Below are 20,208 nucleotides of genomic sequence, written 5' to 3'. Positions count from 1 at the left end.
TTGAGGATTCTGTTTTACCGGAGCACTCATCCCCAGGGACATGGCCCTGCGTCTCAGCAGCTAAGTACCTGAGACGTTTATGTTGGGGGTCCCGGTTCTTTATTGTATGGGGAGAGTATGCTGTATGTGATTGTTTTTAACTTTTCCGGCGGGTTCTCCAGCTTTTGCCCGAGAACCGCGCTGATGGTGCCTGCTTGTCGGCCTCGCCGCTTAAATTTAAGCCCCGGCTTCGCCGGAGGCCTAGTTTCGTTTTCCTGCCCTCGCATGTCACTCATGCAGAGGGACAGGTTCGGCTCCTCCCGGCGGCCGTTCTACACAGGGGAGGGACACTCCCCACTGCTGGGGCGTCCCTCCTTCCCTGCAGGTCTCTATAGCCCTCCAGTTCCCGCTCTTTTATAGGAACGCCCCTAGTCCCCATTTCTCAGGCAGAGTTCACTCTGCTCTGGGACATCCTGCATCTCTGCTGAGGTGCTGCGCACTGGGGGACCGGGCTTCGGGATCTGGAGGGCACACAACACCGCGCTCAGCGGTCTGGTAAGCCACAGCCGGTCTCCGGTTGTGGACCTCTGTATATTCTCCCTGGGGTTCATTCTCTGCAAAGCCCCCACTCCAGCAGCATGTCTCACACAAGGAGCAAGGCTCCAAAGCTTTATTCTGCATGCACTGCATGTAAGCTCCTGCTGCCTGAGCCGAGCATTTATCCACACTGTGATGGTTGCTCTAACTTGGCGGTGCCACAGCCTGGAGTCTCACTCCCAGTGGTCTCTCAGGCGGCTGCTGCTGCTGCACCTGTGACTGAACCCCCGGCCTGGGTAGAGTCCTTTTCTAGGTCCATATCCCAGTAATTTGCTGAGTCCATGGGACTTTTGTCCAGGACTTTGATGAATATGCATCAGCCCCCCTCACAGGGTGCCTCTAATACCTTTTGACAGAGGACTCCTATCCTCTGACCTCCGTCCATCAGAGCTCACGGAGGATTCATCATCTGATCCCAGACCCCGTCCTTCTAAGAGAAGGCGCAGGGTTTCCTCTACCTCCCCATCCCCACGGCTCTGTCTCAAGAGCTGACTCTCAAGATGAGGAGGATACCCTCACTGGGGGCTCGGAGGCCATGTATCCCATCGATTTCTCTTAGGGTGACTCGGACCTTAGTGATTTGATTACTTCTATTAATACTGTGCTGGATCTCAATCCGCCAGTGTCAGTGGAGCAACTCTCTTTGGCAGAAAAACATCAGTTTACTAAGAGAGTGAAGAGTGTGTTCTTTAACCACTCCAGTTTTCAGACCGCTGTGACCAAACCCAGGGCCTGCCCTGACAAACGCTTTCCAAAGCGTGGTTCTGATGACCGGTTTCCATTTCCACCTGAGGTGGTCAAGGAGTGGTCTCACTCCCCAAAGGTAGACCCTCCGGTGTCTAGGCTATCAGCCCGGACCGTTGTGTTGGTGGCTGACGGCACCTCACTTAAGGATTCCACTGACCGTCAGATTGACCTTCTGGCCAAATCTGTGCATGAAGCGGCGGGGGCCGCGTTTTCCCCGACTTTTGCAGCATTGTGGGCTCTCAAAGCCATCTCTGCTTCTCTAGAGGAGATGCATTCCCTCACCAAGGAATCTATGCCTGAGATGGTTACCTTAACTGCTCAGGCTTCAGCTTTTTCTTCTTATGCCATGTCTGCCATGCTACAGGCTGCTCACCGCACTGCGGTGGCTTCAGCTAATTCTCTTGTTATCCGCAGGATTTTGTGGCTTCGAGAGTGGAAGGCAGATGCTTCTTCCAAGAAGTTTCTTGCTGGGTTCCCTTTTGCTGGTTCACGGCTGTTTGGTGAACAGTTGGATGAAATCATTAAGGAAGCTACTGGCGGGAAGAGTACTTCCATGCCACAAACAAAGACCAGGAAACCCGCCCAGGGTAGGAATCAATCGAGGTTTCGTTCCTTTCGTTCCTCCAACTGGTCATCCTCTAAGCCTTCCGTCTCGTCTGCTAACTCAGCCAAGGATCAGAAATCCAACTGGCGCCCAAAAGCGCGTCCGCAGAAGACCGCAGGAGGTTCTGCCACTAAGGCAGCTTCCTCATGACTCTCGGCCCACTCCAGCCACGTCCTTAGTCGGTGGCAGGCTCTCCCACTTTGGCGACGCTTGGTTAAAGCAAGTCTCCGATCAGTGGGTGAGAGACATCATATCTCACGGCTACAGGATAGAATTCTCTCCCAGCCCTTCAAACAGATTTTTTCTCTCAACTCCCCCCTGCTCCAAGGCCGCCGCCTTCTCGCAGGCCGTGGCGTCCTTGCAGGCAAACGGAGTGATTGTCCCAGTTCCCACTCAGGAACGGTTCAGAGGTTTTTACTCAAATCTCTTCCTAGTTCCAAAAAAGGACGGTACGTTCCGGCCCATCCTGGATCTCAAGCTTCTCAACAAGCATGTCCGGGTGCGACATTTTCGCATGGAGTCTCTGCGATCAGTCATTGCCTCTATGACCCAAGGGCAGTTCCTGGCATCCAACGACATCAGAGATGCCTATCTACATGTGCCAATCGCAGTGTCACATCAGCGTTGGTTACGTTTTGCGATAGGAGAGGATCATTTCCAATTCGTGGCTCTCCCCTTCGGGTTAGCCACGGCCCCTCGGGTATTCACCAAGGTCATGGCGGCAGTGATTGCGGTCCTGCACCTCCAGGGGTTGGCAGTGCTCCCTTACCTGGACGACCTTCTAATCAAGGGTCCATCCAGCGCAGACTGTCAGCGGAGTGTCTCGCTCACTCTCGCCACTCTAGCCCAATTCGGGTGGCTTGTCAATCTTCCCAAATCCACTCTGACTCCGACCCAGAGTCTCACGTACCTAGGGATGCAGTTCGAGACTTTGCCGGCACTTGTGAAGTTGCCCTTAAACAAACAGCTGTCACTCCAGTTGGCGGTGCGCTCTCTCCTGAGGCCCCGCCGTTATACCCTCAGGCGTCTGATGCAGGTGCTGGGTCAAATGGTGGCGTCCATGGAGGCTGTTCCCTTTGCCCAGTTCCATCTGTGTCTTCTGCAGCTGGACATCCTCCGCTGTTGGGACAAGCGGCCTTCCTCCTTACAGAGGTTAGTGGCTCTGTCGCCACGGACCAAGAGCTCTCTTCAGTGGTGGCTTCGACCCCTCTCCCTGTCCCAAGGGCGCTCCTTCCTGGCTCCGTCCTGGGTGATTCTCACCACGGATGCCAGCCTATCCGGCTGGGGAGCGGTACATCTCCACCACAGAGCTCAGGGCACTTGGACTCCGTCCAAGTCAGCCCTTTCAATCAATGTGCTGGAAACCAGAGCTGTGCTTCTAGCTCTCCTAGCCTTTCACCACCTGTTGGCGGGCAGGCACATTCGAGTCCAGTCAGACAACGCGACAGCGGTTGCCTACATCAATCACCAAGGCGGGACACGCAGCCGCCTGGCAATGTTGGAGGTCCAACGCATTCTTCAATGGGCGGAGGACTCCAAGTCCACCATATCCGCAGTCCACATCCCTGGCGTAGAAAACTGGGAGGCAGATTATCTCAGCCGTCAATCCGTGAACGGTGGTGAGTGGTCCCTGCACCCGGCAGTGTTTCAATCAATCTGCCGCAAGTGGGGCACTCCGGAGGTGGACCTAATGGCATCCCGTCACAACAACAAGGTTCCGGTTTACGTGGCTCGCTCCCACGATCCTCAGGCCTTCGCCGCGGACGCTCTGGTTCAAGACTGGTCCCAGTTTCGTCTGTCCTACGTGTTTCCCCCTCTTGCTCTCTTGCCCAGAGTCCTGCGCAAGATCAGAATGTAGGGCCGTTGAGTCATCCTCATTGCACCGGACTGGCCCAGGCGATCTTGGTATCCGGACCTGCTCCAACTGTCCGTGGAGCTGCCGTGGCATCTTCCGGACCGTCCAGACCTGCTCTCGCAAGGTCCGTTTTTCCGCCCGAATTCTGCGGCACTCAAATTGACGGCGTGGCTCCTTGAGTCCTGGATTTTGACGGCTTCTGGTGTTGAGGAGAGCCATAAAATGAAATACTTAATTAACCTCTGGACATAGAGCATTGTGGTAAATATGTCGATTTGCCTTACATAATTCAGGTTTCAGATCATATACATGACACAGATATAAAGGTGGCTGTCATTGCCTGTTTCTCCACACCTTGCCTGGAATGCAAGGAATGTCCAGGTGTAAGAAGATACCATATAAGAGAAGACCAAACCAAAGATCAGATGACATTACAGACCAGACCATCCAGCATGGATCCACCAGATGACGTCCCTCCCATCACCATCACCATGGATCCATCCAATGATGTCATAGACCCGCCTACAATGACGCCTACCAATCAGCTCATGGACTAATACATTGTTCGACCCACTGACCAATGAACACATCCGGACATGCCCCTTTGCAAGGTTATATCAGAGCAAGCTCAGTTGTAATAAAGCAGACCATGGGCTGACTTCTGTCGAGGAAAGATGAATATCCGACTGTGTCTGATCTCATTTTTCAAGCATGCACTCGATCCACACCAATTTGGCCAGGCAGTAGGCAACTAGTGATCTCTGGTTAAGAGTTCACCTTAACACTGGTATTCCTCCTGAAGTCATCTCCACTATGACTCGGGCCCGTAAGTCTTCCTCCGTCAAGATCTATCACAGGACTTGGAAAATTTTCCTGTCCTGGTGTCGCTCTTCCGGCCATTCTCCTTGGCCATTCTCGTTGCCGACCCTTCTGTCTTTTTTACAGTCCGGTCTGCAGCTAGGACTGTCCCTCAACTCTCTCAAGGGACAAGTCTCAGCTCTATCAGTGCTGTTCCAGCGGCGTCTCGCCCGGCTGGCTCAGATCCGCACCTTCATGCAAGGTACGTCTCACATCATTCCGCCTTATCGGCAGCCCTTGGATCCCTGGGACCTTAACTTGGTCCTCACGGTATTGCAGAAACCCCCCTTTGAGCCTCTTAGGGAGGTTTCTTTGTATCGTCTTTCTCAAAAGGTGGCCTTTCTAGTTGCCATAACTTCTCTCAGGAGAGTGTCTGATTTGGCTGCGCTCTCCTCGGAGTCACCTTTTTTGGTTTTTCACCAAGACAAGGTAGTTCTCCGTCCGACCCCGGACTTTCTTCCTAAGGTGGTCTCTCCCTTCCACCTTAACCAGGATATTTTCTTGCCTTCCTTCTGTCCGGCCCCTGTTCATCGCTTTGAGAAAGCGCTGCATACTCTAGATCTGGTGCGTGCTCTCCGGATTTATGTGGCTCGCACCGCTGCGCTTAGGCGGTGCACCTCTCTTTTTGTGCTAACCACAGGGCGGCGCAAGGGTCTCTTTGCTTCTAAGCCGACCTTGGCCCGTTGGATTAGATCGACCATTTCGGACGCCTACCAGAGTACTCAGGTGCCTCCCCCGCCGGGGATCAAAGCACACTCGACCAGAGCTGTCTGTGCCTCTTGGGCTTTTAGACACCAGGCTACGGCTCAACAAGTCTGTCAGGCTGCCACTTGGACTAGCCTGCATTCCTTTTCGAAGCACTACCAAGTGCATGCTCATGCTTCGGCAGATGCGAGCTTGGGCAGACGCATCCTTCAGGCGGCTGTCGCCCACTTGTGAAGTTAGGCTCCGCCTACTTCTTAGTTTTTTCTGTTTATTCCCACCCAGGGACAGCTTTGGAACGTCCCATGGTCTGGGTCTCCCAAAGGAACGATAAAGAAAAAGAGAATTTTGTTACTTACCGTAAATTCTTTTTCTTATAGTTCCGTAATGGGAGACCCAGCTCCCTCCTTGTTGCCTGTTGGCAATTTTCTTGTTCCGTGTGTTATCACCAGCTGTTGTCGTGGACAGAGTCTCCGGTTGTTCCGGTTCTTACTCGGTTCTACTTGTGGGTGGCTATTCTCCTTCAGCTTTTGCACTAAACTGGCTAGGACTGGCTACCAGGGGGTGTATAAGCTCAGAGGGAGGAGCTACACTTTTAAGTGTAGTACTTTGTGTGTCCTCTGGAGGCAGAAGCTAAACACCCATGGTCTGGGTCTCCCAATACGGAACTATAAGAAAAAGAATTTACGGTAAGTAACAAAATTCTTTTTTTTCTTGTCATGGTTCGCCATTTAAAGGGATTTTCACTTAAACCACATTTATCGTCTATCCATAGAATAAGGTGTAAATGTATGATCTCTCAGGTCTGACTGCTGGGACGCTTATTCATCATGAGAAATGGTGGTCCCAAAGCCCCCTGTGTGCGGTAGTGAGAACGTGCAACCCCTGCTCCACTCACTGTGTATACGAGTGACCGCACATGCTCATTACCGCTCCAATCACACAAAAAGGGCCTGGTCACAATACTAATGCACTACAGCAGGGGGGGGGGGGGGCAATTAATTATCCCTAGAGGCCACATGAGAGACCGTGACTGGTGTGGAGGCTGAACTAATAGGCTGAAAATTCTGCTTTAATATTAATACATTATAATATTGCATCATTTAATATTGAGCAGAATTAAGTATGTTTACGCTGCCTTTATACAGTATAAGCCCACACACAGCCCTCCTGTATACAGCATGAGCTCTCACATAGCTCCCTACATGCAGGATAAGCCCTCACACAGCCTCATGCATACTATGCGCTCCCACACAGCCCCCTACACAGGGCATGAGCCCCTACATACAGTATGAGCCCCTACACATCCTCCTACATACAGTATTAGCTCGCACACAGCCCCTACATTCAGTATGAGCTCCGACACAACCCCCTACATACAGTATGAGTCCCCACACAGCCCCTACGTACAGTATGAGCCCCCACATACAATATGAGCCCCCACACAGCCCCCTATATACTGTGAGCCCCCACACAGCCCCCTACATACAGCATGATCCCCCACACAGCCCCCTACATACAGCATGAGCCCCCACACAGCCCCCTACATACAGCATGAGCCCCCACACAGCCCCCTACATACAGTATGAGCTCCCACAGTCCTGATATACAGTATTAGGCCCCACATAGATCCTCGATATACAGTATGAGGCCCCACATAGACCCTCGATATACAGTATGAGGCCCCACATAGACCCTCGATATACAGTATGAGGCCCCACATAGACCCTCGATATACAGTATGAGGCCCCACATAGACCCTCGATATACAGTATGAGGCCCCACATAGACCCTCGATATACAGTATGAGGCCCCACATAGACCCTCGATATACAGTATGAGGCCCCACATAGACCCTCGATATACAGTATGAGGCCCCACATAGACCCTTGATATACAGTATGAGGCCCCACATAGACCCTTGATATACAGTATGAGGCCCCACATAGACCCTCGATATACAGTATGAGGCCCCACATAGACCCTCGATATACAGTATGAGGCCCCACATAGACCCTCGATATACAGTATGAGGCCCCACATAGACCCTCGATATACAGTATGAGGCCCCACATAGACCCTCGATATACAGTATGAGGCCCCACATAGACCCTCGATATACAGTATGAGGCCCCACATAGACCCTCGATATACAGTATGAGGCCCCACATAGACCCTCGATATACAGTATGAGGCCCCACATAGACCCTCGATATACAGTATGAGGCCCCACATAACCACATTCTATATACAGTATGTGGCCCCACATAGCTCTTATACATACAGTATAAGCACCATATAGTAACTCTCTATATACAGTGAGCCACCACATAGCCCCTATACGCAGTATGAACCCACACGTAGCACTTCTAAATACCGTATGACCCCCACATAGCCCCGATATGCAGTATGAGCCCTCTCACGGCCTTCTGTATAGATTTGAGTCCCATCATAGCCCCCTATACGCACTATGGGCCCCCACCCAGGCTCCTACATATATGAAAGAAAATAAAAATACCACATACTCCCCTCACTTTCGTTCCCCCGGTGCTCTGCTTCAGACTCCTGTGCACTGACCCTCCGCACAGCACACTCACTGGCGTCATCACATCTGCTGTGTCTCACGCTAATTTCACCCTATGAAAAAATTCAATAACTTTTAGACAAACCTCCAAATATCAATCTGCACTAATCCAACAGGTCTGTCAAATATTTTTAGTTATATATTTAGTTTTTTTTTTTTGTTTTTGTTTTTTTTTGTACACAGATTACAAATCCCACCCAATAAAAGTTACCCTACTACAATAATAATAATCTTTATTTCTATAGCGCCAACATATTCCGCAGCGCTTTACAATTCATCAGGATCATATACAAACAAGTAACAGTTATAGAGAATACAATATTTAGAGGGAAAAAAAGCCAACCCTGCTCGTGAGAGCTTCCAATCTACAATGAGATATGGGGGGGCAAGGTACAAGTGCTTATCTACAATGACAATCCAGCCATCTCACGGAAATGGGGGATAGATAATGGCTTCCTGGACCAGTCGGCCAGAGCCTTGAGATGCATTTGGGTGCCATGGAATTTGACGTGTGGTTATTTTCTGAGCAGTTGTGTAGGGACTATGTGAATTTAGTTCGGCTAGGGAGTGTGATAGGCCACCCTAATAAGATGTGTTTTTAGGGAGCGTCTGAAGCTGAGTAACTTGTGATTCGTCCTAACTTCTTGGGGTAGAGCGTTCCAGAGGATTGCTGCAACTCGGGAGAAGTCTTTGATCCGGGAGTGGGAGGTTCGAAATAGTGTGGATGTTAGTTGAAAGTCATTTGCAGAGCATAGAGAACGGGTGGGATGATAGACAGAGATGAGGGTGGAGATGTAGGGGGGTGCCGCACTGTCCAGAGCTTTGTGGGTGATAGACAGAGAGTAGGGTGGAGATGTAGGGGGGAGCCGCACTGTGGAGAGCTTTGTGGGTGATAGACAGAGATGAGGGTGGAGATGTAGGGGGGTGCCGCACTGTCCAGAGCTTTGTGGGTGATAGACAGAGAGTAGGGTGGAGATGTAGGGGGGAGCCGCACTGTGGAGAGCTTTGTGGGTGATAGACAGAGATGAGGGTGGAGATGTAGGGGGGTGCCGCACTGTCCAGAGCTTTGTGGGTGATAGACAGAGATGAGGGTGGAGATGTAGGGGGGTGCCGCACTGTCCAGAGCTTTGTGGATGATAGACAGAGGGGAGGGTGGAGATGTAGGGGGAGCCGCACTGTGAAGAGCTTTGTGGGGGAGAACAAGCAGTTTGAATTGGATCCTACTATAGTTTTATTTATTTTTTTTTTCTTTTCAGATTGAACATAGTGTTCAGTCAGTCGGTGGATCTGGTAAAAGAGTTGTAGACCTCTGTAAGGAGGGAAAGATTACAGGTAAGGTACTCCTTCTTTTCACTTTGTATAGTTCCTGATCCTGTCTGTCACGTGCAGTCCTATGTAAGAGCAGTAGGGGACTGCTGCAGGTCTGCCTGCTTTCCTCATAGTTGTACTGATAGAATACAGCGGTGTCCTTCTGTAACTTATCTGGGCATATCCTGAGATGAGTGGTATGACCAGCAGTGGATACTGTTATTCTTCTGGGAGATGTTTATGCTATATGTGCTCACCGAGTGGTTGTGAACATGTATTACATTTGCATTATGAAACAATGGGGTCCTTAAAATGCAGAATGGTGGACACCCTTGTAGTTCTGTTCATTAATTATGGGGACCTTTCCGCCACTGTCAGGGTGATGAGTGACAGACTGGCTTCTATTGCTGTATGCCCAGCAGCCTGTCAATCACCACTCTGAGGGGCAGGAGGGGGCACTTTCATACTGAATGCGTCTATCAAGGTTAACGTGGTTTTCACACTTAATCGTTATCACCTTTCTATGATGTAAGTGTAAAGGTATGATCTCTAAAGGCCCAGTCACACAACGACTTACCAGCGATCCCGACAATGATACATCCTGATGAGGATCTCTGGTAAGTCGCTGGGAGGTCGCTGGTGAGATGTCACACAGTCAGGCCTAACCAACGACACAGTAACGATACAGGTCGCAGTAGCGACCCTGTCACACAGCATCAAACACAGCAGGACATCGCCTTTGAAGAAAATGGTCCGGACCATGCTGCAACGACCGGCGATCTCACAGCAGGGGCCTGATTGCTGGTAGGTGTCGCACATGAGATCGCTGGCGAGATCATTGCTACGTCACAAACTGTGACTCAGCAACTATCTCGTTAGCGATCTCGTTGTGTATGACGGCGCCTTAAGAATCCTTCTGATCCTGATTAGTCGGCACCTCTCATCTTTTCTATGCGGCTGACAGAGCGCACTTAGTTGTCTGTCAGAATTGAATGGTGGGCATGCATGCGTGTAAGGCTGCTTTCACACATCCGGCTTGAGCTCTGCGGCTCAATCCGGCTGTGCAAGCTATGCAACGGATGCGGTGAACACACCGCATCCTTTGCATACGTTTTTCCTTTGCGGCCAGTCCGGTTTTTGCCGCTTGCGGCATGCTACTGAGCATGCGCAGTGGCAAAAACCGCATGCGGCGGCCGGATGCGGTTATTGCCGCATCCGGCCGCCATAGGCATGCATTGAATAATGCGCCGCATCGGCCGAATGCGGCGCAATGCGGTTTTTTTTTGCCGCACGAAAAAAACGTGCCAGGCAACGTTCCATCCGGCCTCCGCATCGGCTAAATCTGCCGCATGCGGCAAAAACCGGACGGAACGCAAGGCCATGCGGCACAATGCGGCACTAATTAAAGTCTATGCAGGAAAATCGCAACCGGCAGCAAAAAAAAAACGGTTGCGATTTTCCTGCAAAGTGCCGGAGTGTGCCGCATTGCAGAAACCGGAGGTGTGAAAGCAGCCTTAGCGCTTCATTGAGACTGGAGACTTTTTTGGTCTTGTGATCACTGAGGGTCCTAATAGTTGGATCTCCAGTAATCGTTCACTTATTACCTATCCTGTAGATTGTCAGTTAAATGTATTTAGTGGGATGACCTTTTTAATGCCCTGAACTCAGTATGACGTGCCGATCATTAGGCGTAGTATTATTTGTACCTGGCTGAGCCCAGGTATGATGGTGATATGAGACTGTCTTAAAGAGAATACGTCAGCTTGTTTTTGCTACCTCATCTGAGAGCAGCATGATGTAGGAAGAGACCCTGAATCCAACAGTGTATCACCTAAATTACTGGATACAGCTGTTCTGACACACGTTTTTAGATTTAGCAATGCTGCAGATCTCAGAAAGCTGCAACCACTCAACAGTTTCTCCATTTATAATATCTATAGACAGTGAGCTGCTAATCACAGAGGGGGCAGAGTTTGACAAGTGCCTGTGTCGCAGCTAGTCACAGCCATGATAATCTCCTGATGTTAAAACAAACATTGCAAGTAAACAACACCACAGACCTTGATATGAGGTATTGTTGAATTCTGTGTGGTAACCCTTACAGCTGTCTTTACATAACAAAAACCTGCTAAGAGATTCCATTTAAAGCTGATCACCATATTTATATCCGTGCCAATTCATTTATTTAACTGGAATCTGTCAGGAAAATCAACCCTTTCTGTCTCCAAACCATATATATGGGCATGCAGGTCATGTGTGTGTGTGTGTGTGTGTGTGTGTGTGTGTGTGTGTGTGTATATGTATGTGCGTGTCTCCCTTGAAAAGTATTCATACCGTGTGAACTTTTACAAATTTTTTCATGTTCAACCCACAAACTTGAATATATTTTATTGGGATTTTGTTACATACCCACACAAAGTAGCAAGTATTTGTAAAGTGTAAAAAAAATTATATAGTTTTCTAAATTTATTAAAAATTATAAATCTTAAAATTGGGACGTGCATTTTTGTTCAGCGACCTGTAGTCTGATGCGCCTAAATAAAATCCCGAGTGACCAATTGCCTCCAGAAGTCACATATATAGTATATCTAACTGTATATAATTATTGTCAGTATAAATACAGCCTGTCTGTGAAGACCTTAGAGGTTTATTTGAGAGCATTAGGGGTCAAACTGCATCATGAAATCCAAGGAACACACGAGACAGGTCAGGGATAAAGTTGTCCAAAATGTGCAAAGCAGGGTTAGGTTATAAATAAAATAAAATAATATAAAATTAATACATAAAATATCCCAAGCTCTGAACATCTCATGGAGCATAGTTCAATCCATCATCCACAAATGGAAGGAGTAGAGCACAACTGTAAACCTACCAAGACCTGGCCGCTCCCCTAAACTGACATCCCAAGCAAGGAGAGCACGAATTAGAGAAGCAGTCACGAGGCCCACGGTCACTAGGTAGGAGCTGGAGAGATCCACTCCTCTGGTAGGAGAATCTGTCCACAGGAGAACTATTAGTTGTATACTCCACAAATATGATCTTAATGGAAGAGTAGCAAGAAGAAACAAGAAGACATTTTTTTTTTGCATGTAAATAAGACGTTTCATTTGCAGCTTGAAAAAAGCCATCTAGTAATCACAGTGAGCATGTGGAAGAATGTGCTCTGATCAGATGAGACCAAAGTAGAACTTTTTGGGCATAATGCTAACATTGCACAACACCCTGAAAACACCATCCCCACCGTCACACATGGTGGTGGCAGCGTCATGCTGTGGGGAGGCTTTTCTTCAGCAGGGCCAGGGAAGTAGGTCAGAGTTGATGGAAAGATGGATGGAGCTAAATAAAGGACAGTCCTGGAGTTAAACCTGTTAGAGGGTGCAAAAGACTTGAGACTGGGGTGAAGGTTCACCTTCCAGCAAGACAATGACCCTAAACATCCTACCAGAGCTACAATGGAGGGTTTAGATCAAAGCATCTTCCTGTGTGTGAACGGTCCAGTCACAGTTGGGACCAAAATCCCATTGAAAATCTATGGCAAGACTTGAATATCGCTGTTCAGACATCTCCATCCAATCTCACTGAGCTAGAGCTATTTTGCAAAGAAGAATGGGCAAAAATGTCAGCCTCCAAATGTGCAAAGCTGGAAGAGACATCCCCAAAAGACTTGCACATGCACTATTTGTGTATAAATGTATATTTCTTTATTTTCAGAATTTCTTGCTCACAAAAGGAAACAAACCGCGCTGTATTCACCTCCCCCAGGTCCAGTACTGACCCTGCCCTTCTCCTGGTGTCCGGTGTTGCTTGCTGATGTCACATCAACAGTTCGGTGGCAGCCAATCAGTGAGCTTGTATAAAAGGAACGCCCCCTGCTGTGCTCACTGATTGGCTGATATGACATCAGCGCTGAAGACCATAACGGACACTGGGAGCAGCGGTGCAGACTCGGCGCTTAACCCCTTTCAGTCTGCAGTTTATATACCAGGAAATATTAAAAAAAAAAATATATGTATACAGCCGCCCTGTAACTTGAAGATGTGTGGGATGAAGCAATTACCTTTGGTAAGCCTCCCTCTAGCCTTAAACAGCTGATAACAGGGAACAATAGACTGCCTAGAGGCGGTGTGATTTATTTGTCATGGATACCTAGCCGCGTCCTATCTCCAGTGTGATACAGCAGTGTGAGTGTTCCTGTGATCCCGGCTCCCCCCCTTCCCGGCGCTGCAGTCTGGATTACGGTTTCAATGCTCTGTTTATTGCCGCACAGTCTCGTTCGGGTGGGTTATCTGTGTGAGATGCGTGGCTACCGTTTTTTTACAATTTCAAATTTCCTTTTCATAAACTGACAGATTTTGTGAATATGTGAAATAAAACTGTTAATCAGTCACAGAAGCGCAGGAAGGGATTTTTTTTTTTCGCTCCTTAAAGAAAGATTGTAAAGACGTGTTCTTAGAAGTGTTTCTATTGGAAATAACATTGCGGAATTACCCGCGAGAACGGCTCGCGTCCCCCACTTTCCCATTGACGGAAAAAAATCACAGTGTTCCATATTGGGATACAATGTTAGCAAATATATATTCCGAACTCCATAAATGTTCACCTCTTTTTTTGGATGAGTGATGATTTTTAGATCTTTGTTTGTTCCACTGATTCATATATTCAGGTCTGAGAAAACGATGACCAGGACGGCCGGACCTCATAATAGTAAAATGCATGTACCCCAAAACTTAATAGAATGAGAACAGATTCAGGTCCGTGTACATGGATTGTAAAAATCCAAAAAACTGACCCGCATATCCAACAAATGTGAACAGGTGCTAGCCGAAAAAACATAGTGACTATAAAATGCATACATCTGCACACTGAAAAGCCAAAAATGTACAAGGGAAAATATGGCACTGCATTACTGCAAAAGAGATACTTAGTTTATGTATTGGCCAATGCATGTAAGCCCGGAAACCAACGGCCAGGTATATCTCTGTAATCCGGGAACCTAACTTAAAATGCCACTATCTAGGTTAAAAACATTGTACATGGATTGACCGGCGGCACCAAATAACTGCTGATCAGTAAATATTTACCTATCAGCGGATGTTAAAGGGAACCAGTCACCAGATTTGTCCCCTATAAGCTGTGGCCAACACCAGTGAGCCCCTATATACAGCGTTCTAGAATACTGTATATAAGAGCCTGGGCCGCTCTGTATGACATAAACAGCTTTTATGATACTCACCTGCGCGGCGGTACGGTCCGATGGGCATCACTGGTGTCCGTCTGGCGCCTCCTCTCTTCTTTCCATCGCCGTCCTCCTTCCCAGCTCCATGTAGATGACGCATCCTATGTCATCCACACAGAGGCCACCATTGTGCTCCTGCGCACTTAATTCTTCCCTGCTGAGGGTAGAGCAAAGTACTGTAATGCGCAGGAAAAGGTCAAAGACTGCCCGCGCATGCGCACTACAATACTTTGATCTCAGCCGGGCAGATCAAAGTGTGCCTGTGCAGGAATGCAATAGAGGCCTCTGTGTGGATGACTTAGGATGCGTCATCCATATGGAGCTGGGAATGAGGACGGAGACTGCACAGGATAGAGGACGCGCCAAACCCAAGATTAGCAACGCCCATTGAACCCGACCGTCCCACAGTTGGGTATAATAAAGGTCTTTTTTACGTTATACAGAGCAGCCTGGGCTCTTAAATACAGCATTCTAGAAAACTGTATATAAGGGCTCACTGGTGGTGGGTGCAGATTATAAGGGACAATTCCCTTTAACGATGGGCAATGATCTATCCATAATAAATCGTTTAGAGCCCTTAGGCCACCATTATTCTCGCCAGCGCATGTCCTGTTAACACAATTCAGATCTGCTTCTGAGAACAATTTAAATTGGGTAGCATGAAAGATCATTTCACCTGACGAACAAGCGTTATGCTTGTTCATCTGCAGCTTAGCAACCCCTTTACACTGCAAGAATGTCGTGAAACGAGGTCTGCTAGGAACGTTTCTCATGACAATCCTTCAACTTAAATGTACCTTTAGAAGGGACCAATTCAACCATGCAACTTCTGGCCAAGTTCATGGATGTTGTTGGGAATTTCGTTGATGTCAATTACTGATCATATATATAAACTGGTATTCCTCCCCCTACCTTTGTAAAACAAGATCTATTACCCAGGGCGGAGAGTCGCTCTGGAGGACTCAACATATTGATTGTGTGTAATGCTTCATTTCACCTCTAGAAGTGCCGCAGGGGGAGCTAACACTTGCTGCACGGTTCCTCTTGACATGAAACCTGATCTTTGTCAATCCCAGCTTTGTACCTTCAATTTTTCATGCGTATCAGTCTGAGAAAACTGCAATGTCCACTTAATTGACCACACTTTTAACCCCTAAATAGATATTACATTTTCTAAAAATTCACAAATGTTAAAAGCAGAATGTGGTCATCTATGAAAGATGTAAAGGAGAACAGGACTCTGCCACGCTACAGCTCCGCCCCAATGACTACTTATATACTGTATACACCAATGTATAGCTCTTTACAAGTACTACAGCATCATGTGCTTAAAAATCTGCTTGGAGGTTCCTTTTAAATTAAAAATTAACTTTTATGGATTTAGCAGAAGGTGATTATTTCTCTCTACTTGACCTACACATGTTCACTTCATCCGATGCTAATAAAAATGTTTTATTCATTTGCTTCCTTTTTAGAGGCATTCTCCGCGTTTCAGGACGCCGAGCAAAATAACGTCACATTAGCAAACCGGACGTACACGAATCTTATTAAAGCGTTGGTGAAGGAGAGTTTGCTGAAAGAGGCGGCTGAAGTGGAAGCCGTGTAAGTATGGGGTGTATGATGTGGACCAGCTTCATGGACTCCTGAAGATGCCCAATTGTTTTACTTCTGATAAACCTAATTGTGGTTCCATTCAGACTGTCCTAGACCTATAGATGTCAGAGAGGGGTGTACCTAATTGAGACACACGCCTCTCGCTCGCTGCCTCCCTCCTCACTCACTCTCGCTCGCTGCCTCTCAATCTCACTCGCTGCCCTCTGCTCACTCTCGCTTGCTGCCTCCCCCCTCACTCACTCTTGCTCGCTGCCTCCCCCCTCACTCACTCTTGCTGGCTGCCTCCCCCCTCACTCACTCTTGCTGGCTGCCTCCCCCCTCACTCACTCTTGCTGGCTGCCTCCCCCCTCACTCACTCTTGCTGGCTGCCTCCCCCCTCACTCACTCTTGCTGGCTGCCTCCCCCCTCACTCACTCTTGCTGGCATCCTCCCCCTCACTCACTCTTGCTCGCTGCCTCCCCCTCACTCACTCTTGCTGACTGCCTCCCCCTCACTCTCTCTTGCTCGCTGCCTCCCCCCTCACCCACTCTTGCTCGCTGCCTCCCCCCTCACTCACTCTTGCTGGCTGCCTCCCCGTCACTCACTCTTGCTGGCTGCCTCCCCGTCACTCACTCTTGCTGGCTGCCTCCCCGTCACTCACTCTTGCTGGCTGCCTCCCCGTCACTCACTCTTGCTGGCTGCCTCCCCGTCACTCACTCTTGCTGGCTGCCTCCCCGTCACTCACTCTTGCTGGCTGCCTCCCCGTCACTCACTCTTGCTGGCTGCCTCCCCGTCACTCACTCTTGCTGGCTGCCTCCCCGTCACTCACTCTTGCTGGCTGCCTCCCCGTCACTCACTCTTGCTGGCTGCCTCCCCGTCACTCACTCTTGCTGGCTGCCTCCCCGTCACTCACTCTTGCTGGCTGCCTCCCCGTCACTCACTCTTGCTGGCTGCCTCCCCGTCACTCACTCTTGCTGGCTGCCTCCCCGTCACTCACTCTTGCTGCCTGCCTCCCCGTCACTCACTCTTGCTGCCTGCCTCCCCGTCACTCACTCTTGCTGCCTGCCTCCCCGTCACTCACTCTTGCTGCCTGCCTCCCCGTCACTCACTCTTGCTGGCTGCCTCCCCCGTCACTCACTCTTGCTGGCTGCCTCTCCCGTCACTCACTCTTGCTGGCTGCCTCCCCCTCACTCACTCTTGCTGGCATCCTCCCCCTCACTCACTCTTGCTGGCATCCTCCCCCTCACTCACTCTTGCTCGCTGCCTCCCCCCTCACTCACTCTTGCTGGCTGCCTCCCCCTCACTCACTCTTGCTGGCTGCCTCCCCCTCACTCACTCTTGCTGGCTGCCTCCCCCTCACTCACTCTTGCTGGCTGCCTCCCCCTCACTCACTCTTGCTGGCTGCCTCTCAATTTCGCTCGCTGCCTTCTTTCACTCTTGCTCACTGCCCCACACACTCTCGCTCGCTACCTGCTGCTCAATTTCTTTTGCCTACTTTACCACTCAGGAGGCCATGCTCTTTCTTGTTGCTCAACTGCAGCAGAGAGATCACATCTACAGCACTCGTGACCACTGTAGCCAATGACTGGTCTCCGCAGCTCTGCCAATGTAGAGGACACGAGCCACGGAGGCCAGTGATTGGCTGTAGCATTGTAGACTGAGACATACTGCTGCAGCCAATCCACAAAAAAAACAGAGCAGGACCCAGCAGCATGAGTAAAAGCTCGGTTTATTTTCCACGTCTTTGCGTATGACGTTACAAAATTTCAGATGACAACCTTTAATTAAAGGGATATTTCCCCTTCATTGCTTCATTGAAGGCTTTCCATATCTGTCCGTTATTTTGAGGGATTGGACCGGATGTGCGTTTTTTTTATTTATTTTTTTTTCTGCTCGTCGGCCACCTGGTTTGTGCAGTGAATTGTAATACTGCCTCCAATGAAGAGAATGGGGCCGTACAGGAGCCTACTGCAGAGAGGTGACGGGCAGCGACTCCATGCAGGGAAGTTAGGAGGGGGTATAGTGCTATCCTGGCACTGCTATCCTTCACTTTCAGGATTGTTGCAGGTCCGATCTCATGATTGCACATCTTGCCAATATTCCCCTTTAAGAATGAAATAATTATTTTGTGCCTTTTTTCCCCAGACATCTAGGTTTGGGTCACAATAGCCGCTTTGTTGCATGTCTAATGACTTTCATGTCGTCCGAGGGCCCCGAAATTAGATGTAGTAGTACTGGAATGAAAGATTAGTTCTGTAATAGTGGCTAACATCTATTTAATCACATTGAAGATTGAAAGATTGGGGAAAGTAAATCCCACGTTACATGTAATTTACAGCCTCCTGCGTGAAATGTTGATTTAAGGCCTCTGACAGATGGGGACCAAGTAAGAAGTGGAACTGAGCAATGAGTGCTTAGGCCGGGATTAAGAGGATTGCTCCGTACAGTAAGAAAATCCCGCGTCCAATGACTATTGCTGACCCCCCCAGAGGCTGAAAGTGACTGAGAGAGGGGGGACACAGTCCTATTCCGTCCTCCACAGAGGATTTTGCACGGATTGATGAGAATAATTTGGCAGTGACCCTGCTTACTTCTCAATCTGCTCAGCACATAAGTTTGAGTAGGTAGAATAGACTGCTCAGTTGGCTAGCCTCAAGACGATCAGAACGATTTATCTTGATTGTTGATATTCTAAATGACAATGACCTTGTAATCCCTCGCTACTCTCACTGCTTTCCCTGCCAGAGGAGATTGTTTTGCCTTTTTTGTTAATCTAGAAATGAACTTTTGCAAAGTTACGCCCGGATTTCATTAGTGGTCGGTTGCATTTGGCAGATGTTCGAAAACAGATGCCGTTACAAGCTAGACCCTCTCTTAATTTGAAAGCTCGCCCTGGCTTTCCGAAAGACTTCACCATCTTAGTGCGGGAAAAAAAAAAATCTCGTAGTTGAAAATGAATCGGAGGAGCATAGGATGGCGAGAAGTATGGAAAAAAAATAAAATAAAAATCTTATAGATGATGATAAATAAATAAATCAGAGGAGCAAAGGCTTGGGGGGTACGGACAAAAATTCTGGTCATAGAAAAGGAATCAGAGGAATGAAGGATGAAAATCTCGTAGTTTTAAAATGAATCGGATGAGCAAAGGATGGCGGGGGGTATGAAAAAAAAAATCTCGTAGTTAAAAATGAATCGGAGTGATGGGTGGCTGGTACATCGAAAATTAATAGAATCATAGACATCGAAAGTGAATTGAAGGAGCAAAGGATGAGGGGGCTGAAAAAATCTCAGTTGAAAATGAATCGGAGTAGCGAAAGATAAGAGGGGGATGAAGAAAAAAAAATCTCAGTCAAAAATGAATCTGAGGAGCGGAGGGTGGCGGGGAGTCTAGAGAAAAAAAATCTTATCTAAAATGAATCAGAGGAGTGAAGGATGGGGGCGTTGAAACATTATTTTGTTGAGAATGAATCAGAGGAGCAAAGTATGGGGGGGTTGAATTTTTTATTTTTTTGTCGTTGAAAATGAATCAGAGTAGCGAACGATGAGGGGGATGAAAAAAAAAAAAAGCTCGTAGTTGAAAATGAATGGGGGGAGCAAAGGATGAGTAAGGGGTTTTTAAAACAAAAAAAACCCTTATAATTGCAAATGAATTGGAGAAGCAAAGGATGAAGGGGGGGATGAAAAAAAATCTCGTTGAAATTGAATTGGAGGAACAAAGGATGAAATAAAATCTAGTCATTGAAAATTAATCGGAGTTTTAAGATTGAAGGGAAGATGAAAAAAAAAATTGTTGAAATTTAATCGGAGGAGCGAAGGATGCGGGGGGATGAAAATAAAATCTCGTAATTGAAAATGAATGAGAGGAGCGAAGAATGAGGGGGATGAAAAAAAAATCTCATCATTAAAAGTGAATCAAAGGAGCAAAGATTGAAGGGAAGATGAAAAAAAAAAATCTCGTATTTGAAAATGAATTGGAGGAGCAAAGGATGAGAGGGAGATAAAAGAATGTCATAGTTAAAAATGAATCGGTGGAGCGAAGGGTGGCGGGGAGTCTGGAAACAAAATCTTGTCATCGAAAATGAATCGGAGGAGCAAAGGATGGGGGGCATGAAAAATTCTGGTATTTGAAAATAAGAGCGAAGGAT

At 48.3% G+C, this 20,208-nt stretch overlaps 1 protein-coding gene across 1 annotated transcript in view; it reads left to right on the top strand.

Annotated features, from left to right (window-relative positions):
* The window catches only part of LRPPRC (leucine rich pentatricopeptide repeat containing), a 334,390-nt gene that overhangs the window by 261,298 nt on the left and 52,884 nt on the right, over positions 1-20,208 (top strand). Inside the window, exons 29-30 of the mRNA XM_075339187.1 lie at positions 9,183-9,258; positions 15,946-16,072. Coding sequence (XP_075195302.1) covers positions 9,183-9,258; positions 15,946-16,072 — 203 coding nt within the window. The remainder of the gene's footprint in view (positions 1-9,182; positions 9,259-15,945; positions 16,073-20,208) is intronic.

The sequence above is a fragment of the Anomaloglossus baeobatrachus genome, chromosome 3 (assembly GCF_048569485.1).
Source record: "Anomaloglossus baeobatrachus isolate aAnoBae1 chromosome 3, aAnoBae1.hap1, whole genome shotgun sequence".
NCBI lineage: Eukaryota > Metazoa > Chordata > Amphibia > Anura > Aromobatidae > Anomaloglossus > Anomaloglossus baeobatrachus.
This window is presented reverse-complemented; position numbering and strand designations above follow the sequence as displayed.